General features: G+C 55.6%; 1 protein-coding gene across 1 annotated transcript; it reads right to left on the bottom strand.

The window, feature by feature from the left end:
- Nucleotides 1-13,678: 13,678 nt before the first annotated feature.
- On the bottom strand, nt 13,679-15,557 carry fetC-2 (Iron transport multicopper oxidase fetC; the record flags this gene model as incomplete). Its single annotated transcript, XM_037328569.1, has 4 exons — nt 13,679-13,778; nt 13,833-14,978; nt 15,030-15,175; nt 15,228-15,557. 4 exons carry the CDS (start codon nt 15,555-15,557, stop codon nt 13,679-13,681), a joined length of 1,722 nt encoding a protein of 573 aa, XP_037173215.1.
- Between the last annotated feature and the right edge of the window lie 1,972 nt (nt 15,558-17,529).

Raw genomic sequence — 17,529 nt, forward strand, 5'->3', positions numbered from 1 at the left:
CCTAACAAGAAGAGTTTCGAAGGACCTAAGATGGCAGTTGGGAGGTTATGGAGTTTCGATCTCCGAGATGTTGGGCGGCAGAGGAAGATCGCGTGGGATGAAACGGGTCTGAGAAGACGACAGGTCGATTAAGGTAATGTTTGGTGAAGGCGAAATGCCTGGCCGTCAGTTGCTGGGTCAGGTCATCGGGTGGTCTCGATGCTTCTCGAAAGGACCTTGACCTGGATGGAGGCTGCCAGCATCTCAGGGCAGAGACGGGACCACTTCGAGGCTGCACTAGAGGGCGTGAGGAAAGTGATGAAGATGGTAAGCAGGATGGAAGATGCGAAACACGGCCACGCAGCGCAGCAAGGCGGCGCACCAGCAAAAACGGTCGGGTGAAACTCCGCAAATACGAGCCTGGCTGCGACAGCAACAGCGATAGACGGTGGTCAGTCCTCGAGGGTCTCGCACAGCGGGCGGACCGGAATCCCCACGGGTCGAGGGGGCAGATCCGGGGCGATGGGCCCTGTTTGATTCTCGGACTGTGGTGGGCGGGCTGCAGGCTGGTGGGCTGGTCGGCGAGGATGCTATGCAGTCCAAGCATGGGCAGCATAGGCGCAGGTGGAAAAGCAGACAGGGTGAATCGGATTTGACAGCCTGCGTTGCGGTGCGGTGCGGTTGCGGTGTTGGTCGCGCGGGCGGGCGCGTGGTGGATTGTGTGTTGTGGGTTGCGGGGGTGGACGATGGGCGACGCTTTGTCCGACGGACATCCCCAAGGACATTGCCAAAGCGAGATGAACCCAGAGATAGAAACCAAACCGACACGCCCCACGCCCCCTCCTTGGGGTCTTTTAGGGCCAATGGACGATCATGATTTTGGCGCAAAAAGGGGGACGATAGCAGAATTTGAGACGTGGCCGCTGACGGCCGCTGTTGCCATGCGTGTCGACGTTGCTGTAAATGTCGAGATGGCAGCAAATTGACGGATGATGTTGAATTGAGGTCGGAAAAAGACGACAGCCGCGTGAAGGATTGACGTCCAGCCGGACAAATGGGGGGGAGGGGGATGGAATGCGAAGTGAGGTGAGTGGCTGGTGTGCGGCTTGCGGCTTGCGGCTCATCTCTCTGTGTCTCTGTCTCTCTTGCCGTCTGCTTCTGTCTCTATCTCCGTGGACAAAGTACCTGTCCTGCTATTGAAGGGGGGCAGGTACATTGCTGCTTGCTTACCCTAGCAGACCTCCCTGATCATATTACTACCTACAAGGCAAGGTAACCACAGCCCACCTCACTCCTTCCTTCCTTCTTGAATGTGCTGCACCAGTTGCTGCTTCCCGGTGCATCTTCAGCACGAAAAAATAATAGTGGGTTATCCGATTAGCAGTGTGGGTCTCTCGGCCTGCGGCAAGCACTGGTGCAGCGGTGCAATGGGGGCCGCGATGCGGTGCCTCACCTCACTCTGATATGTGCCGAGAGGGTACCGATTCGGGGAATTCAGCGGCAGTTTTGGCGGGGCAGGTACATCGCTCCATGTACTTGCCTCAGTGGGAAGGTGGGTGGGTTCCTGCTGCCCTGGGAATCTCGGTAAGGGTGCCTTGCACCACTTACTACGCAGTACGGATACCTGCCTTGCACTTACCGACCTAAGTAAGGTACTTTGCTTGGTCAGTCAGTCAAGTCAGTTCTTCTCCATCACGTCCCTCTATTCCTCCTTTTTTTCAGATGCATCGTGTCGCCGCCGCTGCACTACGCTGTTGCGCTGCTGCAGGGCTTGGACGGGAGCGACGGGAATAATGAGTAAGTCAGGAAGGCTAAGAGCTGGTCAAGAGTACAAAGCGGAAAGTAAAGGGGGAAAGCAACTGCCCACGCGTCGTACGTGCTCTTGCCCTGCGCCAACTAAGGTACCTTAGGTGCACTCAGGTCGGTCAGTCTCTTAGCACTCGCCACTAACACTGGACCGCTCGAGGGTCGATGTGAATGGATGTGGTGCGGTGCGGTGCGGGCCATGGATGTTCCGGGAAGACCCCTTTCCATTTCTGCCTACCTATGGAGGTACGTCCACGGCCAACTGTCCATGTCCATACGCCCATTCCACCTCACTTACCTTACCTAGGCAAGGTATTCATCGGAAGGCCCGTCGACTTCTAGCCTCGAAGAAACACAAACCCCCGGCACCAGCACTAACACGGCGCGATAGCCTAAGGCAAGGTACTCCGTACACGGGCCAAGCTATCCCTGATAACGCATAGCAGCAGCCACACGGGCTCGCAGGGCTCTCGCTCCCCCCCTTTCCGCATCTAAGCTCATTAAGGTCAAGTGCTAAGGCAAGGGGTCCCGCCTGGCCTCGTTTCTCCTTGCGCTTATTCCTATTATCTGGAGCCATCTGGAGCCGTTGGGAGTCTTAGCTGAGGGGGCCTACGCAGATCGTATCGTTCCTCCCAACCTACCTCCACCCTATCGTGCCTATCTTAGGTATCCGTACCTATGTTTGGTGATTGCTCCTTCCGTGCTCCTCTGAGAGCACCCATACCATACCACGCCACTCTCTTCGACGCCATGGCCCTGTCATGTTGTGCCATGGACCGCTTCTTGACCGCGCGACCTTCGACTCGACTCCTTCACCAGACAGGCAGAGCCCTGTCCACGTCGCCCTCGTCGTCTTTGTCGTTGTCGTTGTCGTTGTCTCCATCCCGTCTACCGTGAGGCACTGTGGGGACAGCGAAACGACTTCACCGGAAACACGCGCGCGCAACCACTGGCTTGCTTCCAAAGCAACCTGTGCATACCTTACCTTACCTTACAAGCCAGTCCTCGCCGGAGTACACCTTCGTGAACCAAGACCACTAGCAAAACGTCCAGCGTCAGCAGAGGCCAGCACCGATCCCGCATCGCCTCGCCCCGCACCCGTACCGCACCGCTTACCTCGAAAGGGGGATTCGGTTTCCGTCCGAAAGCCTTGCCCTGGTCCTCCATCTTGGGCCCTTCGCTCTGAGATACAACTCTCGCCAGCACCTTATTTTCGTGCCAGCAGCTTGAAGCACCGACGACGCTTGCTTCTTCTTCCAGAAATGCTTGGAAGCCGCAAGCGGGACCCGACTCGACGGTCCGACGGCAACGGTCACGGGCAATGACATCAAAGCTCATCTCTGCCGCCACTCAGAGCCCTATGCAACGACTTTTCTCAATGGCCATCCATCCGGGCAGACTTTGCACATGTCTTGCCCCATGGCCAAGGCTGCGACCCAAGACCCAAGACCGCACCCAAGAACATGCCGATGCAAGCTGCAGTCTACGGTCTGAGGTGCTGCACGGCACCCAGCAGCCCTGTGATTCGAGATGTGGTCTCAAATTCGCTCTCGCACTCTCAGGAAGGTTTCTGGGCGTTGAGGTGGTCAGCAACTTGCAACGGCTCTTACCTGATTACCAAGTAGAGTTTGCACGCCTTTCCTTCCTGCTCTCGTTTGCTATGTAATCCCCAGCTTCCAGCATCAAGTAAAACGCCTGGCCCTGGCTGCTGGGATTACGATATCTTGAACTTCCTCATGGAGAAGTGGCAAGGTCAAGGGAGCATGGATACCGGTGCCATGCGGTGCCTCACAAGAGGGGATGGGGGTGGTCTTAGTCGGCTCGCACAAATCGTCAGCTTCCCAAACGCGTGCTGTGTGCGGTGTGCGGTACACATGCCTCGCCTGGCCTGGTCATTCATCTCAATATTTTGGGTCTGTCCCATGGCAATGGACACAGGGCGAGAACAGGACCCCTCCTCGATGCATTATTTCGGAGCAAGTGGTATCCCGGCTGCGGGAAGCGGTGCGGCTTGTGGATAATTCCCAGGGCCATCTGCCGCTCATGCCAGAGGACGCGTCTACAGAGTCATGAAAAACCGGCATGGGGGACTGAAGGAAATGGGCCTAGTTGGTTGTAACAACCGATTTTCAGGTGAGCGTTGCGGACGGACAGTCTGGAATGCAGAGCCAAGTGCACGGCGCTACTGCCCCAAGCCTCTTTGGGCTCTTGACTTCTCTTTAGGCCCAACGGCCGTCGGCGCAGGGCGGCGTACAAAGCTATCAGTGGGCTGATATCTGAGGCGGCGGTGATGCTCTGCGGAAGCCCGTATTTGAGACGGCCCAGGACGGGCTCTACGCTGCCTCGGCCGCGGCAGACTATCAACGACGATCGCCATGTTGGAGACGCACCAGGTTCTGGCGTCTGAGCGAAAGTCGACGACGTGTACGACTACAGCTCGAAATAGGGATAGGGCGGCGGCCGTTTGGTTCCCAATCACTCTGGTCTTGCATCTCGATTGATGCAGGATTGAATTCATGTTGCCGCTTAGTATACGCATGCGAGCGCTTCCAGGGAGAGAGGGTCGTGTATGGCATCCCTCCTGTGCGTGAGGATGACAAACACCACCATGATCCATCACCAACCCCGGCCGCCACAATCCGCCAAAGCATGGGGGAACACGATGTCGAATTTGACATATTATGTTTCTCGTGAGAAGCCAAACGAGAATGAGGATTCACACCTCTGTACAGCCCCTCTGACAGGATGTGGGAGGATGAGGTCTGCCGTGTGGCATGCCTGTAAGGGCAACAGAGCAACACGGCAACAGAAATCATGGAGGAAAAGGATGATGAGAGAGGTTTCTAGCGCCGTTTCGTCGCAGGTTGAACCAATGGAAAAATCGCCGGTAAGCCCGCCTGTCAGTGTGTACGGCGTAAGTTCGGTGTCCGGGACACGACGACCTCACCAACTCGCCCACTCACTACCTACTCAAAGTAAGGTACCTTGCCTTACCGTACGGGCACTTGCTTGGGCACTCGAATCCTTCGCCTGGTGCTTTTCAGCACCTTTCTTCCAAACCTTAGCGGCCTCTGATACCCGAGGGCGCTCCGCCAGCTTCCCTTCCCGTTGCCCCCGGCTACCAGGAACCGCCATTTCAGTGGACGGCTTCAGTGGATTACAGCATGATTCAAGCCCCAACGACCGCCTCCCGCGGGTCAAGGCCGGTGTCTTTGAATGAGATGGATGGGGGGGATGGACTCACCGCGGACCCGCGCCCGGAGACATGGGCAATCCCGCCCCGGACAGCCACTCACCTCACCGTCCCTTTTCCCTCTCAGGATCACACAGGATCAAGAGGATCAAGATCAGCTTCTTCACCTTATCCATCTCACCCCAAGTCCCCCTCACCACACCTTGCCTACCTTGCTTGCTGCACACCACACACCTGTCTTCGGTTCAACCCCATTTTCACCTCACAATCGCAGCAGATACTCTCCCTACCTACTTGGCCTTGTTTGACCCTATGGCAGACTGGGCAACATACCTAGCTTACATAGCCTGTGATGCGATGCTATGCGATGTTTCTTCTCACTAGCCTGGACGCCAACTAACCGCGACTTTCAACGGTCCTCCAAGGCGAAACGAAACGCAACTAACGGCTAGCAGAAGCAACAAAAGGGCCTTGCAGGCCAAGGTCAGGTTAGGCCAGGTCCGGTCCACGGAAATAGATCTGATGGCTTGGCTTGACGGCCGATGAATGCTCTTCGCAAGTGGATGGCATTGTGGCCAGGTGCCGGTGTGCCGTTGCGCCCATCAAGCCCCGTGTCCATCGCAACTTTCATGAACAAGATCCGAATGATGAGAGTCTGCTCTGGCCCGGCCGACCGTATCGTTTATCGCGTATCGGCCGCCCATCTAAGACAAATGGCCAAGCCGCCCGAATGAGTCGACAGGTGTCCGCCAGGCCAGTCGATCGGAATCGGCGCCCTGTCATCTCATGCTGCTCTTCATCCCTCTAGCCAGACCGGCAGAGCCTTGCAAGCGCCGAACGGCAATGGTGTCAGTCGATCGCATTTCCACAATAGGCTTATTTTTCATCCCCCTTCTCTCGGTACCACTTTCGGATTCAAACCACCTTGTGCCCCAGGGGGGGGGGGGGGGGGGGGCTGCAAGCCGGTACGGATATCCTGTCCATGATACAAGCTCCAACGTCATCCTACCCTCCAACAATGAGGTGTGCAACAAGGTGCTGCCCACCAGTCTCAGCCTCGGTCGCCCGCCAATCAGTGCTGCCCACCAACAAGCCATCCGGACTTTGTCATCGGGAAGCCGCCCCCAAAGGGTCCAGTTGGAACACAACGCGACTCTGTCTCTGTCTCCAGGTCCGAGTACGGCAGTCAAATCCACCGCAGCTGCTACGAGCACCGAACTTCCGGTCTGGTCTGCTGCTCCTCAGCCCCGAAATTGGTCCAGCGTTGCGCTGCCGCTCCCGGTATCCTAGACCTAGCCCTCATCCGGGGCTTGCGGCGATGAGTCGAGTGTCCAGCGCTGGGCTGCAACAATTTGCGACAGCCGCTCCGTCTTATCTGGCCTGCGTCCCAGAAGCGCGCAAAGCTGTGCCCAGGCGGGTGTTCAAGGCGACTTCGGTCGAGAGACGGCCCACCAATGCCCACTTAGCAAGCGATTCAGCCCATCTCAGGCCCTGCGGCAGCTTTCGGACGTCCGACCAAGCCAGCACATGGCGTGCCTTGCTTCGTCCATCTAGCGCGCCTAACCTCAGCCAGCAATCTCACCAGGGCGGTAAGACTACCTGATTATTCCCTTACCTTCCCCATCCGAAGGCGTCAAGTGGTGATGTCGATAGGCGCATCCCGGCCAAGCCAATGCTGCTCCCTTGGATCGTCCAGACCGAAGCCTGCATATCTTAGAAATCATGACCTAAGCTCCCCTCCCCGCGGCTCTGCAGCAGCCAAGGAACCGGAACCCTGGCGAAATATTTTGTACGCATCCCGTTCGAACGCCAGGAATGGTGACGCTCTCGTACGACCACGAACGCCCACCTTACCAGCCCGGTGGTTCCTCTCCCTGGTTGATCTTCATCAAGGGGTGAGTATAATCAACCACGAGGTTGTCGCCAAACCCATATCCAGGTCTCACTGCTTATGAACCGGACAGGGGGGATCCGCCGTTCCGGTCACCGCCAGAATGGCCTCATTGTTCTCTCGTGCTGCTACGTTCCATGTCGTGGCGCCGTGGGCCCCGCCGATACGGCGGACATCCATCTGTCCTACCTAGGTGTTTACACCCGCACCGCCGAGCAATTTCCACAACACCCACCGTGGCCAAGCATTTTCCCCACGGCCTCTCGGAGTCTAGGAGAGACTAGCACCGGGATGCACTTGCGGCCTAGTCGAGACAGTTTTCTCGTCCTTTGCTTCGGAGCAACACCGTATCCCGGCAATCAATTCCCCCGTGGCTAGCGTATCTCTCGAAATAGCAGCTTTGCAACTCATTGTCAACCGCGCGCGCGCATCGGATTCGGAAAGACTTGCTCTTCAATTTGGAGTTTGTCAGCCGCGGGAATGAATTCAAAGTTCAAGGGAGCAGGTTTCTGCTTGACCATCCGGCCTGATACAGAGGAGATGAAGCTGCATGTTTAGTTGCTGCACACTTTGGACCATGGATGCAGTCTCCGGCGCATCTCTTGGTACCGGAATCAACTCCCTCCGGCCAAGACCTCAAGAACATTTTCACGACTCTAAGAGAGGATGTCTCGTATCACCGAGATGCATAATTCCTTCCTTGAAGACTGCTTGTAGCTTTCCACGTCGAACCACTCTCAGCCCTCAGTCCTTGAATTGCTACCCGGGTCATTGACCGTGGCGTTGGGAACCATTTGCTTCTTTCTCCAGCCCAGTCTTGCACAGCATCCGAGGATCAAACCTTGTCCTTCCAGGCGGTAACAACTGCAATCGAAGGATCAGAGGATCTGCAAGACTCAAAGTCAAGATTTGGAAGAACCCAAAAGAACACACGGCTTTGTCACAAACGACCTTGGCGCTCTACCCGAGATGACACGCAGCATCTGTAGCCCTCGGGGCTTGCTTTCTCACTTCTCAAGCGGTCGCTCCGAGTGGATAGTCGAACGAGAAATTGGCATGGCTGCATGCTCTGTCTGTTCGGCCGAGACGTCGAGTGCTCAATCTGGCCCATGTAGGCGCTGAGTAGCATCGCCATCTTCATCAGCCTTAACCACGCCTTGCGGCAAGACGCTGTGAGACTCGATTATCTATCAACGCTTTTCATCTGTTCTATCCTGCTTCTGTCGCATCTCCGGTGTCTCAGCATCTGTGGTGAGCACTCCTTCTGCCCTGTTGGCCTGACAAGACCGCAACTCATAGGCCCGTGCCTGTAATTTTCAGCCTCTTCAACGGGCATCTGCGCGAACCGTCAGCGAGCAATCTGAACTTCGGGCATGTTCATGTTAAACCGCCTGAACATCGGCCTTGGCTTTCTCTTGCTTGGTTGGCTCATGCCTGGCTGAACATCGGGTGTCAACCTGCTAGCTGCCTTAACCCCGGTGTCTCTCCCCCTTTGTCGTGGGTGAAGACTCCACGCCCGAGGGCGGATCCATGAAAGCAACTTCTCTCATTCTTCTTCTTCCGCGATCTGACACGCCCCTCTGTGCGTTCATCTTCTGCGAGATCCAACTCAATCAGAAAAAGCCCTTCCCGCCGTGTCGGTGCCACGGAACGGCTCTGGCCTGAATCACTGACTGGCAGCTCTTGCCCTACCGCGTCGTATGATGGGACGATAAGATCGTCGGACCCAACCCAGAGGATCTCCTAGAACCGTTCGGCTCGGAGGTTGATCTCGGACGCAATGGCTTGGCATCCGCTCATCCTGTCAAGTCTTGAGTCTTATCTCCCCAGGGCCATGATATTGAGACTGCGAGGAACCAACTCCGGATCGTCCACCGGAACGTTGCAACCAATTCCAAGACTAATGCCAGAGTTGCGTTATCAAAAATCACTGAGAACCTCTTCCAGTTTGCTTGCCACTTTCTTAGTCCTTCACCACGGAGGAGTCGAAACTTCATCCAACCAGGACTGTCAGCGTATCTCGTCAACGTCATCTTGCTTGTCCTCGACAGCTGGAAACATTGGTGCCGTTGCTTACGCAAGCCGTCTCTTGTTTCTGTCTGTCCTATGTCCGTCTCACAGGATGCGCGGGATGCGGACGGCTGACTCTTCACCGCGGACGGCTCAACCTTGGGGCCGAATGCCCAATCGTAGGCTCCGGGAGACATCTATGGTCGTTGAGCTTTTTCCCGCAAAAGACCCACAAGTCCGTTCCTCGTGAACGTCCCCTCTTCATACCCAACGCTAAGAGGTTGTGGTTGCGCGCGCCGCTCAGCCATTCCCGAGGCGTACATATTCTGACACAAGTGCCCGCGCATGTCTCACGCACTCTTTCTTCCTCCCTGTGGCTTCTGAGTGGCTGGAGAGTTGAAGTTTGCCCTTGCCCGTGTTGGCTATTCTATTGATTGGCTTGTTGGACTCAACTTTACTTGCCTTCCTTCTCCGAGTGACTGATGCGCTGGCTGCCTCCCCGGTCAGACCCCCTTGTTGTTTCCCAGATTTGTGGTAAGAGCAGAACTAGAAACGAAACCGAACAACAAAACAAGAGGCAGCAAGAGAAGACCAAAAAGCATCCGAAATTTTGGTTTGTTGGTTTTTTTGGTGACCCAGCTTCGGCTCGTCCAAGAAACAATGTTTACAAAGCAGATCATCTCTAATCCTCTGCCCACACCCCCTTCCAAGCCTCTAGCTTTCCGTCCGTGAACCAGTCGTGTCACATCCGTGAACACGTCCAACATGTGTCTTCCAACAAATTCCTCTTTGTGTCTCCCACAGTATCTCCGGGAAGCCACGGACTTTGTTGCTATCTTTCCTTTGCCCACAACGGGCTCCTCAACGGGTTCCGCTAGCATCCCGTCTTCCCGTCGTTCGTCCCGCCTTTTTGGTGGAAAACGCACCCGTACCACAGCAGAGGGACCGCGCCGCTTGGACTAAAAGCAAGAAAGTGATGATTACGAAGACTTTTGGGACGTGAATGTGATGATGGCTAGACAGAGGTTTCCCGTGCATCGGGGCGGACGTCCATGTCCCATCCCGCCGGGTTGGTTGGGTGCGGGCGGGCAAGCGGGCCACGAACTTCACGTAAGAACGCAGGAAGATGGGGGAAGGAAAAAGAAAGTATACCGGAAGACGAGATCAGAAGCCAAGGTTCCTATCAACTCCTCCAAACATAGACTACCACTTGTCAGCCCCTCCGTAGCTGGGAAATCCTATCATTGGGGAGAGAAGATAGATACAGAGACTCTAAGCAGGCATCCTGCCGTCGCCGGTCCGCAAAGGCCACACGTTCCCGCCGTTCCCCGGCAGCAGCACTAACAAGAACCTTCCCTCCCTCCTGGTCCAATCCTGATTGAACGGGGGCGGCTGGCCCTTCTACTTCCGGGCGACGATACCGTCATCTCACCCGGTCTTGCAGACAAAAAAAGGCTCTAGAACACCAATCCGCCGCCGCCGCCGCTGCGGTCCATACGAAGAGTGCCCTCCTCACCATCTTACCCGCCCCGCCGCCGCGCGGCATCAGCTGTAATGTGACGACGAAGGCGTCCGCGCAGCAAAAGACGGACAGCTCACACGGATTCCTATTCGTGCCGCTTCAGATCACTAATGAGAGAGGTCGGAAGTAAAAAACGGCCGATATCTTTCTTGTTCTGTCCTGCGTTCTATGTCTCACAGTCCCTCTTATCGTTGTACTGCTTCCCTCTCCCTCCCTCTCTCTTTTGCTTCACACAAACCTCAACACGTTCCAAGCGCTGCGTACCCGTCCACCCCCAAGCGAGTCTATTCCAGAGCCTCTGTGACGGGACCTCTCTGCGGTGCTTGCTTACTTCTGTCACGAACCTCGTGTATGTGCGTTTTTCCTCGGTGGGTTATTTTGTGTTTCCGGTTCTGCGTCTTTGCTTGTTACCCCCTGCCTCTCGTCTCCTCTGTCAAGCGAGGCGGATGGAGGGAGCTGTGAGCTGTGACTGTCACAGCATAGACAGCGGCGCGCGGCTCACGTACCTCGCATTCCCGAACCACATTACACGCAGCGAAAAATGAAAAAAGAAAAGCAGGGGAAGACTACGCATGTTCCAGAGGATGCAGGTCGCGGTGTGTCTCGTCGCACTGTCTTTCTTGGGGGCCGGCCCCCAAAGACCTTTTGCCTGAGGGTATATAACAACCCGTTCGGTGGCAAAAGTTTCGTTTCCGTGGTGTTGTTTCTTTCTCGTCCTTGTCAGCTTTACCGTGTCGAAAACTCCGAACTTGAGCGCCGTTTTTCCTTTTCCCGTCCTCGGGACATTTTTGCTCTATTCGCAGACTAGCGTGCTTCGTCCGTCTTCATTCTCTTTCTCTCTCTTGTTTTCGTTTCACGATTGATTGAAACCATCGACCATACTTTGCCTTACACCGAGATAATGGAGCCTCAACCAGTCAACGATGTCCCCGAGACGAGCCACGATGACACCATCTCCCTCATGATTCTGGAATACCTGTAGTCCGGCCTAATGGGTCCCGCCGGATGTCAATCCTGCCGCCGTCCCCGCCTCGCGTCTCCTCATTCTCACCTCGCGGAAAGCGGCCATCGTCACTTCCCCTGATCCCTCAGCCTCATCCTTGCATAATTCCACGAGAGCGCAAGCTCCCAACATCGGATCCCACGGTCTCTGTATCGACACGAACATTCGCTACAATAGCTCCATCATGCAAAAGCGCTGCTTCCAAATAGGCTGTCACCGTGACAAGACAATCCAGTAAGAAGGCGCTTTTTTGGGCTGTTTCAACCCCCTTCCAAGCCTCAATCTCCTGACGACGGTTGATCCGGAAAACCATCAAACCCTTCGTTCGTATACACGCCTCCTGATACCCTGACCCTCTCCAGCATCGGATCACGGGAAAACGACCAGATTTAGACACGCCCTCACCCTTCTCTATCAAACGTCTAGTACAACTGCCACACAAGAGACCTAGAATCTTTAATAGTTAATACGAACACATCAAACAAGCCAACGACAGAATCCTGCGTCACACCTGCGCTCCACGACACCAGAATGAACAAAGGCTGCCACGAACGAGAGCCGCAGTCACGAAGAACATGACAAATTCGGAGCATGGACCACACAGAAACAAAACCCCAACCCTCTTGTGCATTTGTGGACGACACGTTCATCCGAGGCTTCGCCTTCGCCCTCTCTGCGCCACCTTCATCCGAGCAGCTCGCTCCCGCCATCGAGGCCTCGTTTCAGCCCGCCAGGAAACCTGAAAAAAGACACGAGACAAGACACACATCGGCAGGACGGGGCAGCAGACCGGCCCTCTTGCGTCATTCCACGACGCCCCCCCCCGCGCGAAGTCCCGGTTTTCTGGCCCCTTCCCGCCGCTGCCGCGGAAACCGCTCTCCGTGGTTCACGGCTGTCCGCGGAGCGACGCGCCTTGCGTCATTCGTCTGCACACTTATGAGACGGTGACGGCGGCGGCAGCTCTCGAGAGAACGACTTCGCGGCCCCGGACGCCGCCGGACGCCGGCTCCACCATCGACGATGGATTGCATATGGCAAATTCAAGCGAGCTCCTCAACACGCTTTCAACTTCTCGAAACCCCCAAGTCGGAATTGGGTCGGAAAGTCTGCTGCCAGCGGGACACACCTCGTTCTCATACCTCTGTTAGGTCTGCAGTTCTCGTTCCATTCGCAGACGGCTGAGATGAGACGGGACTGGACAACGACACTGGACTCTTCCAAAAGGTTCTCAATCTCATTCAGTGCTTATCAAAGTTGGGCAAAAGTGATATATCAAATGTTTGATGAGTTCTGCTCTGAGTGGAGTGAAACGTCTCTTGTGGATGGATAATGCCGGTTTTGACGAGATGATGTGAGAGTGCCATGAATGAGTGAGGCTCATTGAACTTACGGCCTGGCGAGACTTTTGGCACTCCAGTGTCTCTCCTCACATGTTGGTTCCTTTCTGTTCGACTCGTTTGGAATATCGTCAAGTCATGTGATGGTGAACGCAGGTCTCATTTCTTCAAAGCGTAAAGTGAAGCATTTACGTGAGATTTGAGGCTGTCATCGTTGTTGTCGAGGGCACAATTTCATGTCCACATGTAAGATTCTCACTTCTCTTCAGTCAAATCTCAATCAAATTTCCATCCAAGATGAGGATTCACGTCTTTGTCTCTTCTATGCTCAACCTTTTCTGAACCAGATCTCATTTCATACTATTAAGAGACTCTCACAAACTGCGAGAGACATGTGCAAGTCTGCGCACAACAAACGAAGCATGGGGTGTTGAAGCGCTTGGGGATTCTTAGAAGGCTCCTCCTCGTTCTTCTCGCATATCATTTTGACTCACATATCCTTCAGCTCCAATCACCTTCACGTCTCGAAGCTATCAACTATCACAAGCGCGGTCACGAACGAAGCACCAAGTCTCGACAATCGAGGTTCAACCTCAGCTCTCATTACCATCCGTCTACGACTATTTATCTACCTATACTCCACACCATCATCTACAATAAGAAAGAGGTCTGTCAATCTACCAGATGCGCCCCAGGTAACGGAGTGGATTGGTGGTATCACAACATTACTCCCCCACCGACAGGCCCTGTTCTCTCTTCCGGACAAAGGAAAAATACACAAAAAGGGGGTTTGGCTTGCATATCCACATGGTTACCATGGGTACTATGTACAAGAACGGTACGGAGACTCATTCGGGATATGAAATAAGAGAAGTGAAGAGATGTGCGTGGGGTTGCTTTTGTCGCAGTATGTCCTTGGGTGCTTGAGGCTTCATTCTCAGAGGCTCTTGCGGACAACGCGGGAGCGGAGCTTGGCAGCCGGAGCCGGGGCCGGGGCCGGGGCCGGAGCGGCGGCGGCAGCGGGGATGTAGGTGGAGCTGTGGGATATGGTTAGCCTTGAGTGAGCAAGGGAAAGGTGAGGATGGACTTACCCGACATAGGTGACCGGGGGAGTCAAGTTCATGCCGGTCTGGTCAAGAACGTTCTCGGTGTTGCCGGCAGCATTGCCCTCGACAGGAATGTTCTGCTTGGCGCAGGCAGCGCGGTGGTCATCAGGGACGGTGAGGTTGCGGAGCATCTCAGGGGCCTCGATGATGGTAGCAGTCAGACCCATCTCAACGTGCCACTCAATGTGGCAGTGGAAGAGGTACACGCCAGGGTTGGTAGCCTCGAAACGCAGCACAGCGTACGAGTTGCCCATGACGGAGACGGTATCACGACGGGGAGGCTTCTGGTTCAGGCGAGCGCGGTCGGCACCGGGCCAGTCACCAGTGCCGGAGGCAGGGCGCTTGAGGACCTGGAAGTGGTGACCGTGAAGGTGGAAAGGGTGGACGGCCTCATCCCTGTTGTTGACGACGATGTCGACAATTTCGCCATAGCTGACAACGAAGGGGTGGACGGCGCCGTAGACGGCAGGGTTGGTGTTGTTCTCACCAGTGGAGGCGACGGAGTACAGGGTGGGAACTTTCTGGTCGACGTACGGGCTGCCGTTCACGCAGGCGCGGGGAATACCGGCACTGTCGAAGCAGAACTGCCAGTTGAACTGGATGGTCGTGGTGGCGTCGGGAAGGATGACCTCGTCGCCGTAGGGCTCGTAGACGGAGTCGTCAGAGGGCCTCCATTCCGCGACAGAATCGGTGCTGAAGGGCTTGCTCTGGTCCATGACCAACTGACCGGTGGCGTTGAAGGGCCAGGACTGTTCAAGAGCCTTGTTGGACCAATCACGGTTGATGTCGGCGGAGATGAGGAAGGGGTAGTTGCGGTTGTCACGGTCGATGCACTTGATCAGAATGTCGTAGCGCTGGGCGGGAGTGATGCGGATCTGGTAGGTGGTCTTCTGCTTGATGTAGGCCGAATCAATCATGATCAAGTTCATATCGTGAGAGTCAAAGTGCAACATGAAGGAGGCGATGGCAGCGTAGTTGATGACACGGAAACGGTAGGTCTTTCCCTTCTCGAACTTGTAGTTGGCCGTGGCGCCGTCATTGATGATGATGCCATTGGGGATGGGCGGCTGGAAATGCGCGTTGGACGGCACAAGCATCTTCTGAACCAGGGGAATGCTCTGATCGTTGTACCTGCATGGTGTTAGATGCGCCACATCTCGAGGATCTATCCAGATAACTCACCAGTCAGAGACAGTCAGGAGGTACTCCTCGTCGTATTGTCCAGCATAGGGGTCCTGGGGGTCGTGGATGATCAAGGGGCCGCGCATGCCGTCAGGGTACTGGCCCATGTTGTGAGAGTGGTACCAGTAGGTTCCACCAGCGTTGGCCTGTTTGCTCTTAGTTCCAGTGCTCATTGATGAAGCTATATTTCCCACTTACGGTGAAGGAGTAGGTCATGGAAGAGTCGGGAGGCAGCGGGCACTGGGTGACCATACTGGGGCCGTCCATCCAGTTGGTGCTGATCTGATCGATACCGTGGAAGTGAATACCGGTCGTCTGGTTGCCAAGCTTGTTGGTCAGGTGGACGACGATGGTATCACCAACGTTGGCCTCGATCTTGGGGCAAGGCCATTGTCCGTTGATACCAATGACAGGCCTCGTGACGTTCTTTCCACCGTTGGTGTTGACCCAGGTAGCCTCCCAGTTGTAGGTGACCGTTCCGGCCAGGGCAATGTTGGCAAAAGCCAATGCGAGAAGAGATCGAACCATGATGGGCGTTCCTGACTAGACAGACCAGGCCTAGTAGGTTGTATTAAGTGATTAGGGGATACTCTTCCAACGAACGAGTGGAGAAAGGAAGCGCGTATGAAAGGGGAAACACCAAAGAAAGCGAGAGGCGGATGGGATGAGGAGTGAAGTTCTAAAATCAGGGTCTGAGGAGGGAAGAAGATGATGGTTATAACAGAATGCCACGCGATGGGCTGGTAAGGCCAGAGCGGGAGGCGAGCAGATGGTTCTACACCAACCTTCCTACTCCGGCCGGCCCCGGCTGGTTGGTAAAGTTGGAGCTCTGACATGGAACCGGGCCTGGGTTTGGCAAGTCGATCGATGCTCGGGCGAGACGGGCACCGGAGGAGTAGGCTGGCGGCTGAGATGACATACGGCGCTGTGCTGACTGCCTCGTACATGGCAGGTACTCCAGTCTTGTCGTGGCCAGGCGTATAAGCCACAGCTTGATATTAGCTTGCTGCGTGGCCGGATGTCCGTTGCCTGCAGCAAGCTAGTAGGAGGGGGAGGCTAGACCTTGTCAATGGTATCTAGGATCATAGGTAGAGTTGGGCGTCAGGTGGGTGGACATGGCAGAAGCATGGCATGCGAACCCTCAGACGAATGAGCGTCGGAAGAGTGGGCGGTATGCGGATAGCGCTCGCTATCCAATGTGACTGAGACAGCGGCGGCACGATCATGTTGTTCGTGACCGTTGAAGCGGGTCACAGAATGCGCGATTCTAGGAGATGCAGAAGACCCGTTCAGTGGCCGATATGCAGACAGAGAGGAGAGACCATATCCAGACGCTTGGATAAGTGCTTTGCGGCTTTTCCAGGTTACAGCAGTCCGCTGAGCAGCAGATTTGAAAAGGTAGAGAACACCGATACGGAAGGCATGATTGGGCGGTCGATTGAACGCCACCATGCAATAAGGGCTCTTCCAAGACAAACAAATTCTATCAGGCAGAAGTTGCGGGATTACAACAGCAAGGTGTTTGCGCGAATCCCTGGCTCTGCAGATGAGGCATACCCTGCAGTAAGTAGATGGCCGAACAGCGAATAAGTGGGCAGTTCGTCGAAGCAAGCTGACTTGGACGGCCTCAGGTGCAGTTGCTGCAGTTGCATACGCCTTACGAGAACGAGGTCGTCTGAGCCTTGATGGAGACCAGGTAGTGTAGCGCAAAACGGTTCCTCGGCAGGTTGCTAGCTCCCACCCTCTCACAAGACGACTACCTGGGGAGCAGAGCAGAGCAAAGCAGAGCAGAGCTCCAAGTTGCAGGTCTAGTTCGGCCGAAGCGCTCAGGTGCCACGGCGACGTCATGGCGGTAGACCTTTCCGAGTCGAGGATGGGTCGTCGGGGCTGGCGAATGGAAGGCCGAGGCTGGTCAAGGTGCAGTCAGACGGCATGGGATGGTCGCCATTCTCCGTCCGCCGCATTTTCCGTCCCAAGAAGTTTCCGGAGAGAGACGATTGTGCAGTTTCCGACATCTTGGCATCAGATAGATGACATTGAGCAGGCCTGGATTGTGAGCATGCGAGGCGTGTCTTGGTGGCGTCGAAGACTACCTCGGAAGACGCATGCTGCAGGCAAGTCTAAGTAGACCTTCGGTGCTAGGTCCAGAAGGAGACTCAAGGTACTCTGCACAGAGTACACGCCGAACGGCTGTCCATCCATCGGGAACTTTTGGGCTCTTCCGGGTAGAACGGAGGCGTGGTACGGTGCCTCTCGTACATGGGCGATTGTGCTTGTGCCTCTGTAGCTACCTGGTTGAGGTGTCTGCGATGGCCGGGATGCAACGACAGCTGTAGTGCAGAGTTGGACGGCGAGACTTGTCAGACCAAGGGGCCGTTGGCGCTATCTTAGCGAGTGGCCAGAGGAACGGGACAGCCGGCTGAGATAATCTCTTGCCGTGGCAAGACTGAAGAGGCAGGCGACGGCTCGTGGGAATAAGCATTGGCCCAATCCAATCCCT

This window comes from Colletotrichum aenigma (assembly GCF_013390185.1).
Source record: "Colletotrichum aenigma strain Cg56 chromosome Unknown KSG_Cg56_contig09, whole genome shotgun sequence".
In the NCBI taxonomy this organism is placed as follows: Eukaryota; Fungi; Ascomycota; class Sordariomycetes; order Glomerellales; family Glomerellaceae; genus Colletotrichum; species Colletotrichum aenigma.